General features: G+C 42.4%; 1 protein-coding gene across 1 annotated transcript; it reads left to right on the forward strand.

Annotated features, from left to right (window-relative positions):
* Window positions 1–215: 215 nt before the first annotated feature.
* On the forward strand, window positions 216–18,403 carry LOC141104623 (oocyte zinc finger protein XlCOF8.4-like). The gene is made up of 7 exons (XM_073594277.1): window positions 216–340; window positions 3,824–4,005; window positions 4,337–4,528; window positions 4,617–4,740; window positions 4,849–4,946; window positions 6,450–6,558; window positions 16,718–18,403. The coding sequence occupies exons 2-7, from the start codon at window positions 3,910–3,912 to the stop codon at window positions 17,545–17,547; spliced, it is 1,449 nt and encodes a 482-aa protein (XP_073450378.1). The 5' UTR covers window positions 216–340; window positions 3,824–3,909; the 3' UTR covers window positions 17,548–18,403.
* Window positions 18,404–18,846: the final 443 nt, after the last annotated feature.

Raw genomic sequence — 18,846 nt, forward strand, 5'->3', positions numbered from 1 at the left:
AAGCCTTTGACCTCAAGTCCCGCCCCTATCATTTCCGAGCTCGAAAGAACCAGCCGCAGAGAACACAGGGGAGAAAAACGCCGACTTGCGCCCTCTGCTGGCGGGTCCGCGCATTCCACATGCTGTGCTCACGGCTCCGATTGGCTCCCTTAGGCCCCGTAGATAGAGCAGGACCAACGCGGCCATTTTCTTGTAGCGCAGGCGGCAATAAAACCATAAAACAGCAGCCATTTTGTTGTGGTCCAGCAGAAATTTGAAAAACAGAGAAAGAGTTGAACTGCTGGAGTGCCCTGCTCTGTTTATTGTGGGTGTCTGGAGTTTGGCAAGACTGCTGGAACAGGTATGAGTGCCAATAATGTACCATTGTTTACAGGCCAGAGGATTGTGCCAGGTCTGCTAGAGGTCCATGGGCTTCTGTACACATGAAGCTACAAAAATGCAAAAGTCACTTGAGAAATAACTTTCTGTTTACTACAAACATTACATAGTTAGTTGCCAGTGTTATTGTGTATGTAGTAGAATAAGGCTGGGCTATAACCATTCAAGGAGAAGGATTTCCCAATAATTCTGATGGTGTTTAGGATGTTCGCCGTGACCGATGAGACGCAAACCTTCCACCATGCAGACTGATTGTTCGGGGAATGTCCCATTACCAGCTTATCGTTTTCCAACCTATGAAAGGCCTCGGAAAGCTGCGATTTGTTGTGACGGCGATATCGGGACTGTCGCTATCTGCAATTACGTACAACAAGGTCTTCTTGCCTATTTCCAAACTTTAGCCTTGTCTACGTAAGCAAAAAAAATTCGACAAACTTTTCTGCAGCGATGCAAGGAAGGGGTTAAAACCAGTCAGAATCAGTCTATGCCAAACAGGTTCGCTGGTTCTCACGACATGGGTACAGCAGCCCGTTCATTTGAATGGGCTTCTGTACCCGCAAGAAACCCAGGGAAAGAAGTCACTGACCGTCTTCTAAAAATGCGCCACACAAAATGCAATTTTTGTGCATGCAAAACTGTATGTGGGCATCGGTGCATGGTAGAGTTGCCACCTCATCCCGTTAACATACCTCCCAACATTTTGAGATGGGAATGAGGGACACCTACCAGCAAAAGTATGCAGGCATAGGACACACCCCTGGCCACGCCCAATTAAAGGAGAATTGTACAAAAAACAAGATTGGTTAAACCCACAAGTGCTTTTTTTTTACCACTACTATTCCTTTATTTTGGCTTTTGGAATTTACAAATGCAGCAATTTAGAAATCAGATGAAAGGTTTAGCGCTGGGAAACACTTTTTGATAGATAAATAGTGCATTTTGTACACATCTATATAGATCAGACCAAAATGAGGGACTAATTAGGAGGAATGAGGGACAGAGGGACGTTGCTCCAAGTCAGGGACAGTTGGGAGCTATGCCTTTAAACCCGAACACCTTTGAATTACACAGGTTCTGAGGCTAATTAAATGCAGATAAGGCACCAGGGGAGCTTAATTACAACCTTACTCAGCCACAGAACCTGTGTAATTAATATGTGATGGGGTTTAAAGGGATGAGGTGGCAACTCTAGTGCTTGGGGGTGTCATTAAAGGGGAAGTACAGCCAAAGCTTGTTAGGCTGTGGATCACAGGAGGTGATCCACAGATTGGTTCTGCACTCCATTTTTGGCTGACATCGGGCTGAATCCCACTGTCGGCTGATGTCTCAGAGCCATTTCGGGCCGGGCAAAGATCACGACCATATGGTCTGGAACTGCCCAGGACCTATGGTTGCCACCTCATCCCTTTAAACCCGAACACATATTAATTACACAGGTTCTGTGGCTGATTAAGGTGGTAATTAAACTCACTTGGTGCCTTATCTGCATTTAATTAGCCTCAGAACCTGTGTAATTCAAAGGTGTTCAGGTTTAAAGGGATGAGGCGGCAACTCTACCAGGACTTGGCGAGCTGCTGAGAGCTTGAGCCAGCCGATCCCACCCCCTCCTCAGCCCATCGCTTAACTGAGGCGTGTGGGGGGGCAGAGCAGAGAGCGGCGGCTGAGGCTGGGTTCACATATAAGTGGCTGCGGTTTGCAGTCCGGAGTGTTTCTGTTCACAGGTTCAAATTTTTACCTGAATTTTCACCTGAACCAGACCCTTTTCAAAACCGCACCGCACCGCACATGTGTGAACTGGCTCCATTGAAAGCCCGTCACATTCACATGTTATGCAAATTGGATGTGGTTAAAAACTAATATAATTCGCATATATGTGAACCCAGGTTTACAGTCACCAGCTTTCTGTTTGGGGAGCACTTAGAACCGAGCGATCAGCGGTGCTTGATCCCTCAGTTCTCAGCCTTAGAGTCATCGGATTGATGCTGCATCCACCTAGGTAAGTATTAATCTAAAAAAAAAATTAAATACCCATGCTTCTCTTGTTTCTGTTTAAAGAGCAGCGCATTTCTGTACGGGTTGGGAATGCACAATTATGCATGCATTCTTGACCCACACATATTCGAACCTAGCCTAAGGGCTCCTTTTACACTTGCAGTTGGGAGGTGGTAAAACATGCAGTTGAGCTGTGCTTCTTCTGCCTCCCCCCCATAAGCTGCAAAGGCAGTGGATGAGGTGTATACATGCTTCGGCTGCGATGCTTAAACTCCTGTTGTGTTAGATGAGCAGTGCCATTCAAGTGAATGCGGTGTGAATGATGACATGATTGCCACACCTTCCTGCCCCTCCCAAATGCCAGGGCTGGTTGAGAAGAGGCTAATTATAATACACACACACGTAAGTAGATTATAATTAAAGCTTTGGCAAAATTTGGTGAAATTATTACCAACTCTGGTCGGCTTACAAAAGTCACATTTGGGTGGCCCTCTGGGGTGCATGTAATAAAAAGTATTGCTTGCTTTATTCATCGCTCCCGCAGGCTTCTGTGATTCCAGTATAGACGATCGGTCCCACCAAACTGTCCCTCTTCTCTGGGTCTTTGTCCCATCTTTTGTTTCATGTATGCAGTCTCAGGTGGCTTTTCGTAGCATAACATTCACTGAATGTTATATGCAGCCTTTTGGTGATGGTACCTGAGGCTCACCAATGCTCTAGTCTAAACAAGCAGCAGACTCTAAATATACATAGGGAACCCAAATCTGATTTTTGCAAGCTGACTGGGGTCCAGCAGTTCAACTTTAAGGAGCCATAAATCTGTTCACACTGAACAATATAAGTGGTGGTAGTAGTAGTTCAACTATACTACTGACTTGTGCACTGTACGCTGCATACGCCTGACCCCTGCGCTGTGCATTGCATACGCCTGACCCCTGCGCTGTGCATTGCATACGCCTGACCCCTGCGCTGTGCATTGCATACGCCTGACCCCTGCGCTGTGCATTGCATACGCCTGACCCCTGCGCTGTGCATTGCATACGCCTGACCCCTGCGCTGTGCATTACATACTCATGACCCTTGCACTCTGTGGTGCTTACTACTGACCCCTGAACTTTCTGTTACTTAATCATGACCTCTGAACTGCTTTCTACTGCAATAATTTCTGTCAGGATCAACAGGTATTTTTTACATTTATGGAACAGATATAACATAATGCTTTTGATGATATATTTAGCAGACCAAAGGTGGAGCAAGAAAGAGACGTTGTTTATTGGTATTTATATACACTTTAAACCACCTTTCTTGGTAAACTGTCCTTTTCTGGACTGCTTCTTGGATAATGATTCAGCCTTATAACTTGTGGACAGGGACTTGTACCTGAACTGTTCATTAGGCTGTTTGCCTGAAACTCTGCTGTAAGATCACTATGTTGCTGTATGCTTATTTTTAGGTGTTCCCTATATTGATTTTCCTGCAATACTGGATTATCTCCACTGAAATCTCATTGCGAAGATCTTCTGTACGTAACCATCAGTCATGACTGATTCACAGAACGTAGAAAAGGAAAGGAAGATCATGACTGAGAGAATATTAAACCTCACCCTGGAGATCATCTACCTGCTGACCGGAGAGGTGAGGAGGATTCTGGGAGGTCACATGACATCACTCTTTTCTCTATTAATAAAACACAGACCTGACAGGAGAGGTGAGGAGGATTCTGGGAGGTCACATGACATTACTCTTATTTCTATTGATAAAACACAGATTTGATGGAGAGGCGAGGAGTATTCTGGAAGGGGGTAGAAGCATCATGATAATTCTCAAAGTCAGAGATGAAGTAATAATATGTGAGTGGAATTGGAAGACAACCCAAGAAACAGAAAAGGATAGGATCAATAAGAAGAGCGCTACTGTATAAAAACACATATAATTGTATTGTTTTAATCTTTTTCTTATCACACAGGACTACACGGTAGTGAAAAAGACTTCTGTCAAACATGTGACACCTAGTAGCCGCCCCTGTTGGTCAGGAGGATGGAACAGGCACCACACCCCCATCATGGAGCCTCCGCCGCCCTCCCTGAACCTTGAAAGAAGCAATGACAAGAAGATTCTAAATGTCACCCAGAAGATCATTGAGCTGCTGACAAGGGAGGTGAGTGGTGTTGGGAATTCTGGGACATTATCCAGTAACAGACAAGGGATGTGTCTGGATGATGACGGTATCATTGTGTGTGTGTCAGGTTCCTATAAGGTGTCAGGATGTCACTGTCTATTTCTCCATGGAGGAGTGGGAGTATATAGAAGGACACAAGGATCTCTACAAGGACGTCATGATGGAGAATCAGCCGCCCCTCACATCACCGGGTAAGAGGAGACTTTAATTTCTTGTAAAGGAGAGAAGAGTATTAAGGATCCACCCATTCCTTTTAAATTCCCCTAAATGTATTCAGTCAGTGTGTGTGGTTCCTACAGCTGGATCCAGTAACAGAAATACCCCAGAGAGATGTCTCAGTCCCGCTATTTCCCAGGATTCCACACAGGAAAATCACAAGATCTCAAAGAATCATCAGGTAGGTGGAAGGGTGTACCTGACTAAGTGGTAATATCTTTCTAGTCTGCTGTCATGGGGGAATAAATAGAAGTAAAAGTACACTAGGTATGGGACTTTGAATATACATGCAAACCAAGGATATGTGAGTAAGCTCCGGTGTGCAAAGTGAAATGCGTTGGGAGTGTGGCCTGGCAGGGGGTCCAGGCTGAGACTGCCATTCACTATCATGCAACAGGTCTTGAGTTGATGTGCGGCCCCCGGAACACCTAGGCACTCTCTACTTTGAATATACCTCCAATAGTGCGAAAGAAACAATCGGTGAGTGTCACCGAGTTGTATTTTAAGTTGGTATACATTCTGAGTTAAGATGGATTATTTTCCTCAACTCTGGAAGCTGCGTCCAATCAAGGCAAGCAAAGGGTAAAGGACCAGTCACCAGTATTGCCTATAGGGTTAGTGCTGATCTGTTTCCCCATTACTGATTTACCATGTTTTGTTCCACACTATGTGAAGGTGGCCATCTTGGTAGAGGAGCATGGCTCTGCTTTTTTTTTTTTTTGTCAGAGCTGCCCCCCAGCCCCGGATGACTGATGGGGTTATTGATGAAGAATCGGCAGGAATAGGGTTAAAAGAAGCACAAATTCACATAACGAATGAAGCAGAAGCAGGGATATCCTTGCACTACAGGTCCTCAGGTACAGCTTCCTCTCCAGCACGGAGAACTTTTGAGGAGTACAGTAGTGACATGATCAATTCTTAATCTGTTGAGACTAAGGCCCCGTTCGCATGGGGCGGATTCTGTAGCTATCAGCATGAGATCTATGAGCTGATCCGCTCAGTTTTTGCAGAGCAGACTCCGCTGTCCATTTACACCTGGCTACCTCCAATCAGCTCCACCAAAATGGTTGAGAACAGAGTCCTCTTCGTATTATATATTTATTTATTTTATTTTTTTAGAAGACCCGATCTGACTTAGGTAGGTGGTTGTAAACAGTCTGTTTTATATGCACCTGTCCATAGGAATGCATGGACCTTTCTGATCAGGTCCACCTAAAAAACTGACGGGGACCTGATTGGAACAGCTGTCTGAAAGAAGCCTACGAGTCAGAGGTAACAGTGCCTTAGGACTCACACTGCAGATCTACATCTTCAAGGCTACAGAACAGGACTGTCTTCGCATAAGAACTACACTGTTGTTCTAGACTTTCCAGGGTACTGCTTAGGCATAGTTTTACATTTCTAGATGTTCCCTAATCGATCGCAAATCTTCACTTCTGAGCTCAGGTCCACCTTAATATATAAGGAGCTAATGATGCCTGTGCGCATTCAAGTATATTATTACAATGTATGCACTTAAAAGTTTTTTTCTAAGTGTTAACACTCATTGATATAATTATTTATGACCAGCTGACCACATTGGCTCATCTAAAAATGTAAAATGATGTAATTTTCCTTTTATGTGAACTGATATGAATTGTATCATTTTGAAACATGACTTACCTGTGCCGTGTGACTTGTTCAGGGTGAAGACCTAATTATGATTAAAGTGGAAACTCTAGATGGTAAAGAGATGTATGTGAGGGTACATGAGCAGTGCGAGGAGGAAGACAGTCCGCCAGAGATTGGCAGAGGTGAGTAATAAATGATGAACATAAACTATACCAATGTTTTTTACAGTCCGATGGCTCTACCATTCGTATGCAAGTTTACACACATACACTTTGCCCATTCAGGTCTGTGAAATGTTCCTCCACTCCACCAATCCACAGATATTCACCTTTCCAGCATTTCCCCTTTGCTTCAGCCTCTAGTTTAGCTGGTGCAAAATACCCAAATGCTTCCAAGTATGTGGGAGAGTGTGACCTCCCAGTTTCTGGGTGGAGCACCAAATCTCAGACCGCAGCATTGTAACATGACCACTTATTCTTGGCTCCTACACCAGGCGAAATTGGTTATGTTGGCACTGACTGTGGCATAAAAAGCAGTGAGGGTGATCTCTGGAAAGGAGTTGGTTGAATCGGTTGAGGAGAGCTTTTCACGGACACCATCATTTTGGCCGTAATGGGCAATGGAGCAAAACTAAACCACACAATGCCAGCACTGTCTCTATACCTTCACCAATTCACATGAAAAATATCACATAAATTATTAGATTGTAAGCTCCCAAGAGCAGGGCCCTCTTAACCCTCCTGTATTGAAGTGTATTGTTGCTATATTGTCTTTATTGTATCTTTATAATGTAAAGCGCTGTAAAAAACAGTGGGTGCTATATAAATCCTGTATTATAGTAATACATAGTATTACTACTGCAGTGAAAGTGTGTGTGTGTGTGGGGGTCATTCATCTCTGGTGAGTGTGGAAACATAGAGGTCACAAGTGCTGTGCAAGATTCACCTTCCTGGGTGAATGATACAAAAGTATTGGGATGCCTGCCTTTACACGCACATGAACTTTAATGGCATCCCAGTCTTAGTCCGTAGGGTTCAATATTGAGTTGGCCCACCCTTTACAGCTATAACAACTTCAACTCTTCTGGGAAGGCTGTCCACAAGGTTTAGAAGTGTGTCTATGGGAATGTTTGACCATTCTTCCAGAAGCACATTTGCGAGGTCAGGCACTGATGTTGGAGAGAAGGCCTGGCTCGCAGTCTCTGCTCTAATTCATCCCAAAGGTGTTCTATCGAGTTGAGGTCAGGACTCTGCAGGTCAGCCAAGTTCCTCCACCCCAAACTCGCTCATCCATATCTTTATGGATCTTGCTTTGTACACTGGTGCGCAGTCATGTTGGAACAGGAAGAGGCCATCCCCAAACTGTTCCTACAAAGTTGGGAACATGAAATTGTGACGTGTGTGTGAAAAAGTAATTGCCCCTAAACCTAATAACTGGTTGTGCCACCCTTGGTGGCAACAACTACAATCAAGCATTTGCGATAACTGGCAGTGACTCTTTCACATTGCTGTGGAGCAATTTTGGCCACATTGGAGGGTTTTACAGCAGGAACGGCCTGTGTAAGGCCGTGATACAGCATCTCAATTGGATTTAAGTCCAGGCTTTGACTAGGCCACTCCAAAACCTAAATTTTGCTTTGTTTGAACCATTTGGAGGTGGACTTGCTGTTGTGTTTCAGATCATTGTCCTGCTGCATAACCCAAAGTGCACTTGAGCTTGAGGTCTGATGTCCGGACATTCTCCTTTAGGATTTTCTGGTACAGCTCAGAATTCATGGTTCCATCAATTTATGGTAAGTCGTCCAGGTCCTGAAGCTGCAAAGCAGCCCCAGACCATCACGCTACCACCACCATCTCTTACTGTTGGTATGATGATCTTGTTATGAAATGCTGTATTTAGTTTTATTCCAGATGTAACGGGACGCACACCTTCCAAAAAGTAAAATTTTTGTCTTATCAGTCCACAGAATATTTGCCTAAAAGTCTTGGGGATAATCAAGATGTTTTTTGGTAAATGTGAGATGAGCCTTTGTGTTATTTTTGGTCGGCAGTAGCTTTGGCCTTGGAACTCTCCCATGGATGCCATTTTTGCCCAGTCTCCTCTTTATTGTTGAATCATGAACACTGATCTTACCTGAGGCAAGTGAAGCTTGCAGTTCTTTAGATGATCTGGGTTCTTTTATGACCTCCTGGATGACATTTGCAGGCCGGCCACTCTTGGGAAGGTTATGTATGTATTGGTATTCCGCGCTTAGGACGGGCTTGTAACCGAACTGCAGCCCCCCAGATAAAGAAAGCACCTAGGTGCGATCCAAATGCTATAAACCCTGAGAAAAATAGGGGATTGGCGCTGTTCACTGGTGAAAAAAATAAATTAAACTATAAACAGACTCTTAACACAAGGGGAACATTACACCACAATTCTGGGTGAATGAAAAGTGAAACGCAGTAAAATAGTATGTGTAAATAAATGTACTTGCTAAAAATACCAAAGAATGTGCAAACTGCCCAAAGTGAAGTTATATAAAATAATGGATAAAGCTCCAAACAATAATATAAGTGAATGATCAATCAGGTGTATAAAAAAATAAAATTTCACAAGATCCAAGGATAATAATCATTGAAAGGTATAAGTGAATTATGCCCTAAAAAAACACAAACACAGTGTTGCCCACTCCAGAGTGGTGTATATACTAGTAAAGTGAGATTGGATGGTGTTCAAAAAATAAAAAATATTAAAACCAAAAAAAGGGACAATTTACATATGGTGTGCATAAAAGTGTGGTGTTAAGGATAAAAACTAATAAATGAAAAAAATATAAAATTAATAAATGAAAAAAATGAAAAAGTCCATGCATGCAAAAAATTCCAGAAAATGCCAAAAAATGTTGTATATATTAAAATGCTATAAATATAAAAAAAAGTCCAGTGTGCATAAAAAGTTTTTGTGCAACAAGCTAATGTATCTTCAAATGGTTCCAGGTAAGTCCGTCCCAATAGATATATACTGTCCTGTGTGGAGCCCCCTCTAGTGCCCCCACTCACCGGAACGCCCAACCCCTGCAGGGGTAATAGGCATGTAGATGTAAATCCGATGATCCAAGCGGTCAGTGTCCCCTTCACCACCTGCTCTCCACTTGTGTCACCAGATCGCTCTCAAACGGCATCCACCCGGACAGTATACCATGTGCAGGGAGAAGAGAAGAGCCTCATAGTGTGATTCCAAATATAACTTTATTAAGCTCAGGCTTACATAAAACGAAAAAAATGTATGAACTAAAATCAATTAAGCCTGAGCTTAATAAAGTTATATTTGGAATCACACTATGAGGCTCTTCTCTTCTCCCTGCACATGGTATACTGTCCGGGTGGATGCCGTTTGAGAGCGATCTGGTGACACAAGTGGAGAGCAGGTGGTGAAGGGGACACCGACCGCTTGGATCATCGGATTTACATCTACATGCCTATTACCCCTGCAGGGGTTGGGCGTTCCGGTGAGTGGGGGCACTAGAGGGGGCTCCACACAGGACAGTATATATCTATTGGGACGGACTTACCTGGAACCATTTGAAGATACACTAGCTTGTTGCACAAGAACTTTTTATGCACACTGGACTTTTTTTTAATATTTATAGCATTTTAATATATACAACATTTTTTGGCATTTTCTGGAATTTTTTGCATGCATGGACTTTTTCATTTATTAATTTTATATTTTTTTCATTTATTAATTTTTATCCTTAACACCACACTTTTATGCACACCATATGTAAATTGTCCCTTTTTTTGGTTTTAATATTTTTTATTTTTTGAACACCATCCAATCTCACTTTACTAGTATATACACCACTCTGGAGTGGGCAACACTGTGTGTTTTTTTTAGGGCATAATTCACTTATACCTTTCAATGATTATTATCCTTGGATCTTGTGAAATTTTATTTTTTTATACACCTGATTGATCTAGGGCTGCAACTAACGATTATTTTCATAATCGATTAGTTGGCCGATTATTGTTTCGATTAATCGGTTGATAAGCTTAAAAAAAAAGTGTTGTGCATAATTTAGTTAATTTGTAAAGTTTTAAAAAAAAAGGCAATGTATTCTTAAATATCTCTTTGCAGTGGTAAATATAAATAACTATATGGTTAGGGAGCAACATATCTAATCCACTCTGAGAATAACAGACAGAAGAGATATACTGTATATACTATTAGAGGAGAGATATACTGTATATGCTATTAGAGGATATATACTATTAAAAAAGGGGTGAATCTGGTAAATATCATCAGACTCAGAGATCAATTTTTTTTTTTTTTTTTTTTTAAACAATGTCTTCCTTCAAAAAAAAAATGGCATTTTAAGAACGTTTGTTCGATTTTCTAATCGTTAGTGGGGGCAAATTGACGTTCATTTTCAACCACAGTGACAATTTGGAAATGTTAGAAAACTTCTTGGTCAAAGGAATTTTCAGACGGTGTATGTGGTTTTCGTTCATTTTAAAAACAATGTTAAAAACAAGTAAAAATTTCAAACATTCTTTCATTCAGCGAATGTACAAAGATTTTTCGTCTGAATATTCTTGTCTGAAAATTGATCCCTGTGGCCAGCATAAGGCTCGCTACACACCTATGCAGTTTGCTTTTGATATGTTTCTGTAGTGCTTTTTGCTGTGCATTTTGATTTTTGCTCACGTGATTTTGCTGCAATTTGCATTTTTTTTGCATTTTATGGCCAATTTGTTGTTGGGCAGATTAAAAAACACAAATTGCTACAAAAACGCATTACATGCTTTTCTGCAGCTTTTCCATTGAAGTGTATTGAACCAAAAAAGCACAGTTTTGCATAAAAAAAGTCCCTGACCCTTTCCAAATAGGCAGCGGCTGAAAAAAAGCATAGATGTGAATGTGTCCCATAGGAAACCATGTAAATGAACTGCAGTCCGTTTCTGCAAAAAGCACCAAAAAACACATAGATGTGAACCAGGTCTAAGACGTTTAGTAACATAATGGGGTTAAAAAAACCCCTAAAATTAGCCCTTTATAGTACAAAAAAAGCAAATAATCTCTATTGTAAGGGGTTCATTTTTTTTACTGTAGAACGGTGATAGTAACATTTACAGTAGCGATTATTTGCTCTTTTTTGTACTATAAAAGGCTCAATTTAATTTTTTTAACCCCATTATGTTACTGGCCGATTAATCGATTATGAAAATAGTAATCGATTATTTTCATAATCGATTAGTTGTCGATTAATCGATTAGTTGTTTCAGCCCTAGATTGATCATTCACTTATATTATTGTTTGGAGCTTTATCCATTATTTTATATAACTTCACTTTAGGCAGTTTGCACATTCTTTGGTATTTTTAGCAAGTACATTTATTTACACATACTATTTTACTGTGTTTCACTTTTCATTCACCCAGAATTGTGGTGTAATGTTCCCCTTGTGTTAAGAGTCTGTTTATAGTTTAATTTATTTTTTTCACCAGTGAACAGCGCCAATCCCCTATTTTTCTTAGGGTTTATAACTCTTGGGAAGGTTCACCACTGTTCCAAGTTATCTCCGTTTGTGGATAATGGCTCTCCTCGTGGTTCACCGGAGTTCCAAAGCCTTAGACATGGCTTTGAAACCCTTCCTAGACCGATACATGTTTGTTTCTAATCTGTTCTTGAATTTTTTTAGATAGTGGCATAATGTGTTGTGATTGTTTTATGATCTGTTGGCGTGCTTCACTTTGTCAGACAGCTTCTATTTATGTGATTTCTTGATTCAACGAGTCTGGCAGTAATCAGGCCTGGGTGTGGCAAGTGACATTTAACTCAGCTTTCCAAAAAAATGATGGTTACTCACAGTTCATGATTCAGCATGGGAGGGGGGCAATTACTTTTTCACATGGGGCCAGGCAGGTTTGAACAGCTTTTGGCCCTTTAATAAATGAAATAATATTTTAAAAACTGCATCTTGGATTTACTCTGGTTATCTTTGTGTAATATTAAAATTTGTTTGGTGGTCTGAATCATTTAAGTGTGAGAAATATGCAAAAAATAAAAAATCAGGAAGGGGCAAATACTTTTTCACAGCACTGTGTATATACAGCCTTCAAAATTTGTGGAGGGCGAGTGTGCAGCCGCTTTGGAGGGCATGGGGGCGGGCGCTGCGGGCACCAGATCAGCTCTACAGACTTCCTCCTCCCGGCCGGGTAGCCACCGCTCTTCATTCATCTGACTGTCAGGTGAGCTCCGTTCTTCTCTAGGGTTGTCTATGGGCAGGGCCTTACGGCGCCCGGATGGTGGGGGCAGTAACATGCACCTTCCCCTGAGAAAAATCCTTGCATCGTCCCTCTGGTGTCTCTTCCTCTCCCCGCTCTCCACAGCTCCGCTTTGCCCCCTCCCTCTGCTTGTATCTCCTGCGCTGTTGGTCCGGGGCTCGTGCCTTTGTGGTTCCCTAATTGTGCGCCGGCTGTGTGGTGGCTCTCCCCCACCGCAGGACTCAACTCCTCTAGGTCTCCGCTCCATCCCCAGCCCAGCCTGGCATAATTATGCGAATCCCCAGCAGCAGCGAGAGCGGGCAGGAGAAAGAGCTAGGACAAAAAGCTGCCAGCCGGATGTGTAATAGGCGGCTGTTAAAGAAGCAAACCGGAATACAGCTGAGCCTGCAGACCGGAATCGCCCCCCAAGTGGATGGTTAATTTGTTCAAGTGAAATATCTTACTATTTATCAGAGCCTTTCCTGTTTGCTTCCTTACCAGCCAATATTACACCAGCTACAGTACAGTTCCCCACATAATGTAGCACCCATCCAATTTGGGCTGAGGACTTGTGTGTTTTTCTTTGGACTTTTCTGTGTGGTTGTGAAGCATTCAATAAATGTGTATTATTTTTATGGTTGTTATACTGTATATTTGTAATTTACATAAGTGCAATGCTGGTAGATTTTACAATGTTTGCTATGTTGGTTGGTTTGTCTGCACTACTCACTTTTTGGAATTCTAATACCTGTGGGTGGCCATGGATTCGGGTGTACAGTATATAGATATCCTATTTTTACGATGTAAGATAGGGAACTGGGGCATGAGAGGTCAACAAAGTTGTTGTTGTCAATAACTACTTTTGTAATTAAATGAATTCTGCATAAAACATTTAACAGTGTCATTGCATGAGATAATTTACAAGGGCATGTTTAGGGGCAGGGTAGGGGTTGGGTGGGGCAACTGGTGGCAAGTAAGACCCCATACACACTATACAACTTTTGTTGTCTGATTTCTTTTAGATTTAACAAAACCGTGTAGTGCAAGGGCCTGCCTGATTGCATACAATTTGAAACTCTTATGCCCTGTACACACGATAAGATTTTCCGATAGAAAATGTGTGATAGGACCTTGTTGTCGGAAATTCCGACCGTGTGTAGGCTCCATCAAACATTTTCCATAGGAATTTCCGACACACAGTTTGAGAGCAGGCTATAGAATTTTCCCACAACAAAATCCGTTGTCGGAAATTCCGATTGTGTGTACACAAATCAGACGCACAAAGTGCCACGCATGCTCAGAATAAATTAAGAAACGAAAGCTATTGGCTACTGCCCCCTATATAGTCCCGTATAGTACGTGTTTTACGTCACCACGTTCAGAACGATCGGATTTTCCGACAACTTTGTGTGACCGTGTGTATGCAAGACAAGTTTGAGCCAACATCCGTCGGATCCATGGATTTTGTTGTCAGAATGTCCGATCAATGTCCGACCGTGTGTACAGGGCATTAAGGTTTGACCTCATATTATATGATTTTGGTAAATCTGAAGGAAAAAGAAATCTACAGAAAATTGTATAGTGTGTATCCAGCTTTAGACCCCGTACACACTATTAGATTTTCTGTAGATTTTTGTCTTCAGATTTACCAAAACCATGTAGTGCAAGGGCCTGCCTGATTGTATACAAATTGAAACTCTTTAAGGTTTGACCTCCATATTATATTGTTTTGGTAAATCTGAAGACAAAAATCTGCAGAAAATCTAATAGTGTGTATGGAGTCTAAAGCCTCGTACACACGATCGGATTGTTGGCCAACAGAGCGTCAGACTTTTGTCCGAAGGGTGTGTGCCAGGAACTTGTCTTGCATACTAACGGCACACAATTGTCAGCCAACAAGCCCGAACATAGTGACGTACTACTTGAAATTTCAGCTCTTGAGCGCCACCCTTTGGGCACCTTCTGCTAATGTTGTGTTTGGTGAGCATTGATTCCGAGCATGCGTGTTTGTACTTTGGACTTTTGTGTGACGGACTTGTGTACACACGATACGAAAATCTGACAACAGACCGTTGTCCGCCGAAAATTTACTAGCCTGCCATCCAACATTTGTTGGCAGAAAGTTGGACAATTGTCTGATGGAGCGTACTAACGGTCGGATTTTAGGCAAACAGTCTGTCATCACACAATTCCCTGCCGAAAATCCAATCGTGTGTATGAGGCTTTACTCTTAAGGCCTGGCTAGTAGCTCAGGACTTTAAATTTTGAGCCATGTATGTATGTAAAACCTTGGATTGCAAGCATAATTAGTTCCGTAAACGTGCTTGTAATCCAAAGCACTTGTATATCAAAGCAAATTTCCCCATAAGAAATAATGGAAACCCAGATGATTTGTTCCAGAACCATTTATTCATAAGTCCTTCGGTTAATAGTCCATATAAAAATATAATAGCAATGTGATAGATTGTGTAACCATAAAATGTCCATCCACAAATGGAAGCCTCCACAAGGGAAATAGAGGCGCCTCTCTTCTCTTTTATACACTGTAGTTCCTGCTGGGTTTTTCTTCTAAGTGTAGCAATATGGTTGCATTTAATGAAGGTACAACATTTAGTGACTCACATGGTTGATGATTAAATGAGACACATCTAAGTATGCAGGCATCTTGGGTAAAGCTGTCCACATAGACCGTCCTCTGCACTGCTGGCTCTCGCCGCTGTCGGTCTGCAATCGTGAACGGGAAGACTAACCTGCAGTAGAGCGATCAGAAAGCGAGGCTTGAATCGCTCGTGGAGCGCAGTGTGGAAGGGATGACGTCGATGGTGGTGAGGAGGACTGTCTATGTGGACAGCTTTACCCCAGAAACCTGCATACTTAGATGTGCCTGTTTTAATCATCAACCATGTGAGTTGCTAAATGTTGTACCTTCATTAAATGTAACCATATTGCTACACTTAAAGGTTAGCAATATATAATCTGTCATATTTTGATGTAAATTGGTGGAGCTATAGAGACAGCACTGGAATTGTGTGGTTTATTATAGTAAGGGAGCCAGAGTGTGACCTACAAACAGCAGCAGTGTCAACACTGTATATCCACTTGCTGCCAAAGCAATTGGAGCTGCTAACTAGATTTACGCCGTTTGTTGCCATTGCGCGGGTTTTAAAGTGAGACAGGTTTGGTATCTATTTACTTGGTGTAACGTCATCTTCCTTTTATGAAAAAATGGGTTACATTGTATTTTCTTGCATTAAAATTTTGCTTGGGAAAAACCGCTGCGCAAATACCGTGTGACATAAATTGCAAAACCCTCCAATTTATTCTCTAGAGCCTCTGCTTTAAAAAAAAAAAATGTAATGTTTGGGGGTTCTAAAATAATTTTCTAGCAAAAAAAAAAAATATTGTTACATATAAACAAAAAGTGCCAGAAAAGGCCCGGTCTTTAAAGCGGGGGTCCACCCACACCGCCAAAAAAAAAAAAATATTAAAAGCCAGCAGCTACAAATACTGCAGCTGCTGACTTTTAATACATGGCCACTTACCTGTCCCTGGGTCCAGCGATGTCGGCAGGCGACGCCGAGAACCCGCTCGGTTCTCGGCAGCTGCCGCCACCATCCTAGGTGGGGGAATCAGGAAGTGAAGCGTTGCGGCTTCACTTCCCGGTTCCCTACTGCACATGCACGAGTTGCGCTGCGCGTCCCAAGTGGTCCCCGCTTTCTCCTGGGAGCTGTGTGTTTCCCAGGAGACAGCGCGGTGGGGACGGGAAGAGGCATAGACTCCCATGGGAGTCTATGCCGGAAGTGGGTGCAAATACCTGTCTTAGGTATCTGCACCCCCCTCCCCCCTGAAAGGTGCCAAATGTGACACCGGAGGGGGGGAGGGTTCCCGAAAAGCGGAAGTTCCATTTTTGTGTGGAACTCCGCTACTCCGCTTTAAGTGGATATACTTGGGTTTTTTTTTTTTTTTTTTTTTTTTTTCCTACTTTGAGGATGTGGAGGACACTAACATAGCATGAGTATTTCAATGGAGCAATATGGACACAAAATCATTTTAACTATCCTTATTCTCTTCTGTTTTCTTATTTGACACAGATGGACGTTATACATGGAATAATATAGAGGACGATCCACTAACCTCTCCAGATGGTGAAATAGAAGCTCATGACTTTATGCTGGATTACCCAATAGAAAAGCCCATTCCCCGAAATCTCCATCCAGTATTTCGTAATGCACATTTATCACCTGATCCGTTAACACACAGGGAGTTTTTCCTTGAACACTTGCCTTCAGGCACTCTTCATACAGCTCGTGGAGGGGGTGAAGCCTTCCCATGTTCCGAGTGCGGGGAATGTTTTACCCAGGAGGAGGACCTTCTATCACACCAGAGGACTCACACAGAGATGAAACTATATTCATGTTTTGAATGTGGGAAATGTTTTCCTTGGAAAGCCTTCCTCATTAGACATCAGAGAACCCATACGGGGGAGAAGCCTTATTCATGTTCCGAGTGCAGGAAATGTTTTGCACAAAAATCGGCACTTGTTAGGCATGAAAGAATTCACACAGGGCAGAAGCCCTATTCGTGTTCAGAATGCGGAAAGCATTTCAGTGAGAGGTCGAATCTGATCATCCATGAAAGGATTCACATGTCTCAGAAGCCTTTTCACTGCCCTGAATGCGGTGAATGTTTCGACCAGAGAGGACCATTCATCTTGCATCGAAGATCTCATGCGGGGGTGGGGCCTTATACCTGTTCCGTCTGTGGGAAATATTTTTCATTTAAGTCACTACTCGTTAGACACCAGAGGTCCCACACAGGCGAAAAGCCTTTTTCATGTTCTGAATGTGGAAGATGTTTTGCTTGGAGATCGGCTCTTATTAGACATGAGAGAATTCACGTGGCGAAAAAGCCGTTTTCATGAACCAAAAGTGGCAAGGGAGTCTTAAAGGAACAATATATACACTTGTGTCTGTGCGGGAGAGAACACATCCATAAACTAATTCTGGTTCATCAGGTGATGGATGATGGTGATGTCCATGATGGAAACAATTGGTATTCCAAAAATACTAATTTTCCCTGGTATAGCTGACTCACTGGAGGTAACAGGAATGCAGGAGCTTGATAAACCTATGTTTTAAATGTAGAGTCCCCAAACAAAACCCAATCTGGGCCAACCCCTGACCAACCCAGCACCACCCCCCACGAATCCTACCACATTCATTTTTTGTTTTTTTGATTCACATACCTTTTTTAAGATGTCTTCTGGCTGGTCCTGTGACAGTCGCCATCATCTTTCACTACACCTTTTCTCCGGGACTGGATGGCTCTCAGTGCTATCCTCGGTATTGCTGATGTGATTACTTTATATAGCCCCTGCTGTTCTCTCCATCATTGTACTTGCAAGTTGGTGGCAACTTGTCTAGGTTGCCCTGCACTTACAGTAAGTGGGTTGAGTAATGCTGGGAAAGATGCATAATAAATTTTATCTGCATTTGTAACATATGGGTAATATTTTTTACCCTGTGTAATACTGATTATCCTGTCATTTACCTGGTTTGGCCTTAGTCTGCTTGTCTTCAGAAAACTGTTTGTGGGCTTTCTTGTGCATCATCTTTAGAAGAGGCTTCCTTCTGGTATGACAGCCATGCAGACCAATTTGATGCAGTGTGCGGCGTATGGTCTGAGCACTAACAGGCTGACCGCCCCACCCCTTCAACCTCTGCAGCAATGCTGGCAGCACTCCTACATCTAACTAAAATAAAACATTTTAAAAAATGTGCGGGGTGTACTCACTTATGTAAATGCCTGAAGAAGGGCTCTATGGCATGCTGAAAGCTTGCATTGTTAATAACTTAAAGTAGAATTCCAGCTAAAGCCTAACTGGTCTTAAACATGAGAAAAACCAAGAGAATAAGGTTCTCTTAAGAGGGCCAACACAGAACACTAGGATAATTACACACTAGCTTTATTAGTACAAAAAAAAAAATCTACTACAAATTAAACAAAAAGGAGAGGGAATGGGCAATAGATAGGTGGCTGGCACAGACCAATTAAAACGAAGACAACGTTGTCAAGGGGTTCAAAACAAAGGGAGCAGCGGCTACACATCCCACACATCCACACCAGATATTCACCACTGACACAAACTGTGAGTAAACTAATAACTGTTGAGTCCAAAACAAGACTAGGCAGTTCTTGGTGAAGGGGGGACGTTGTCAAG

The sequence above is a fragment of the Aquarana catesbeiana genome, linkage group LG08 (genome assembly GCF_042186555.1).
Source record: "Aquarana catesbeiana isolate 2022-GZ linkage group LG08, ASM4218655v1, whole genome shotgun sequence".
Lineage (NCBI taxonomy): Eukaryota > Metazoa > Chordata > Amphibia > Anura > Ranidae > Aquarana > Aquarana catesbeiana.

Excerpts from the sequence above, each read along its gene's own strand:
- LOC141104623 (XM_073594277.1), top strand. The coding sequence starts at position 3,910 with ATGACTGATTCACAGAACGTAGAAAAGGAAAGGAAGATCATGACTGAG. Across the intron at positions 4,006-4,336 it reads TCTACCTGCTGACCGGAGAG|GACTACACGGTAGTGAAAAA; the intron begins GTGAGGAGGATT and ends CTTATCACACAG. Across the intron at positions 4,741-4,848 it reads GCCGCCCCTCACATCACCGG|CTGGATCCAGTAACAGAAAT; the intron begins GTAAGAGGAGAC and ends TGGTTCCTACAG.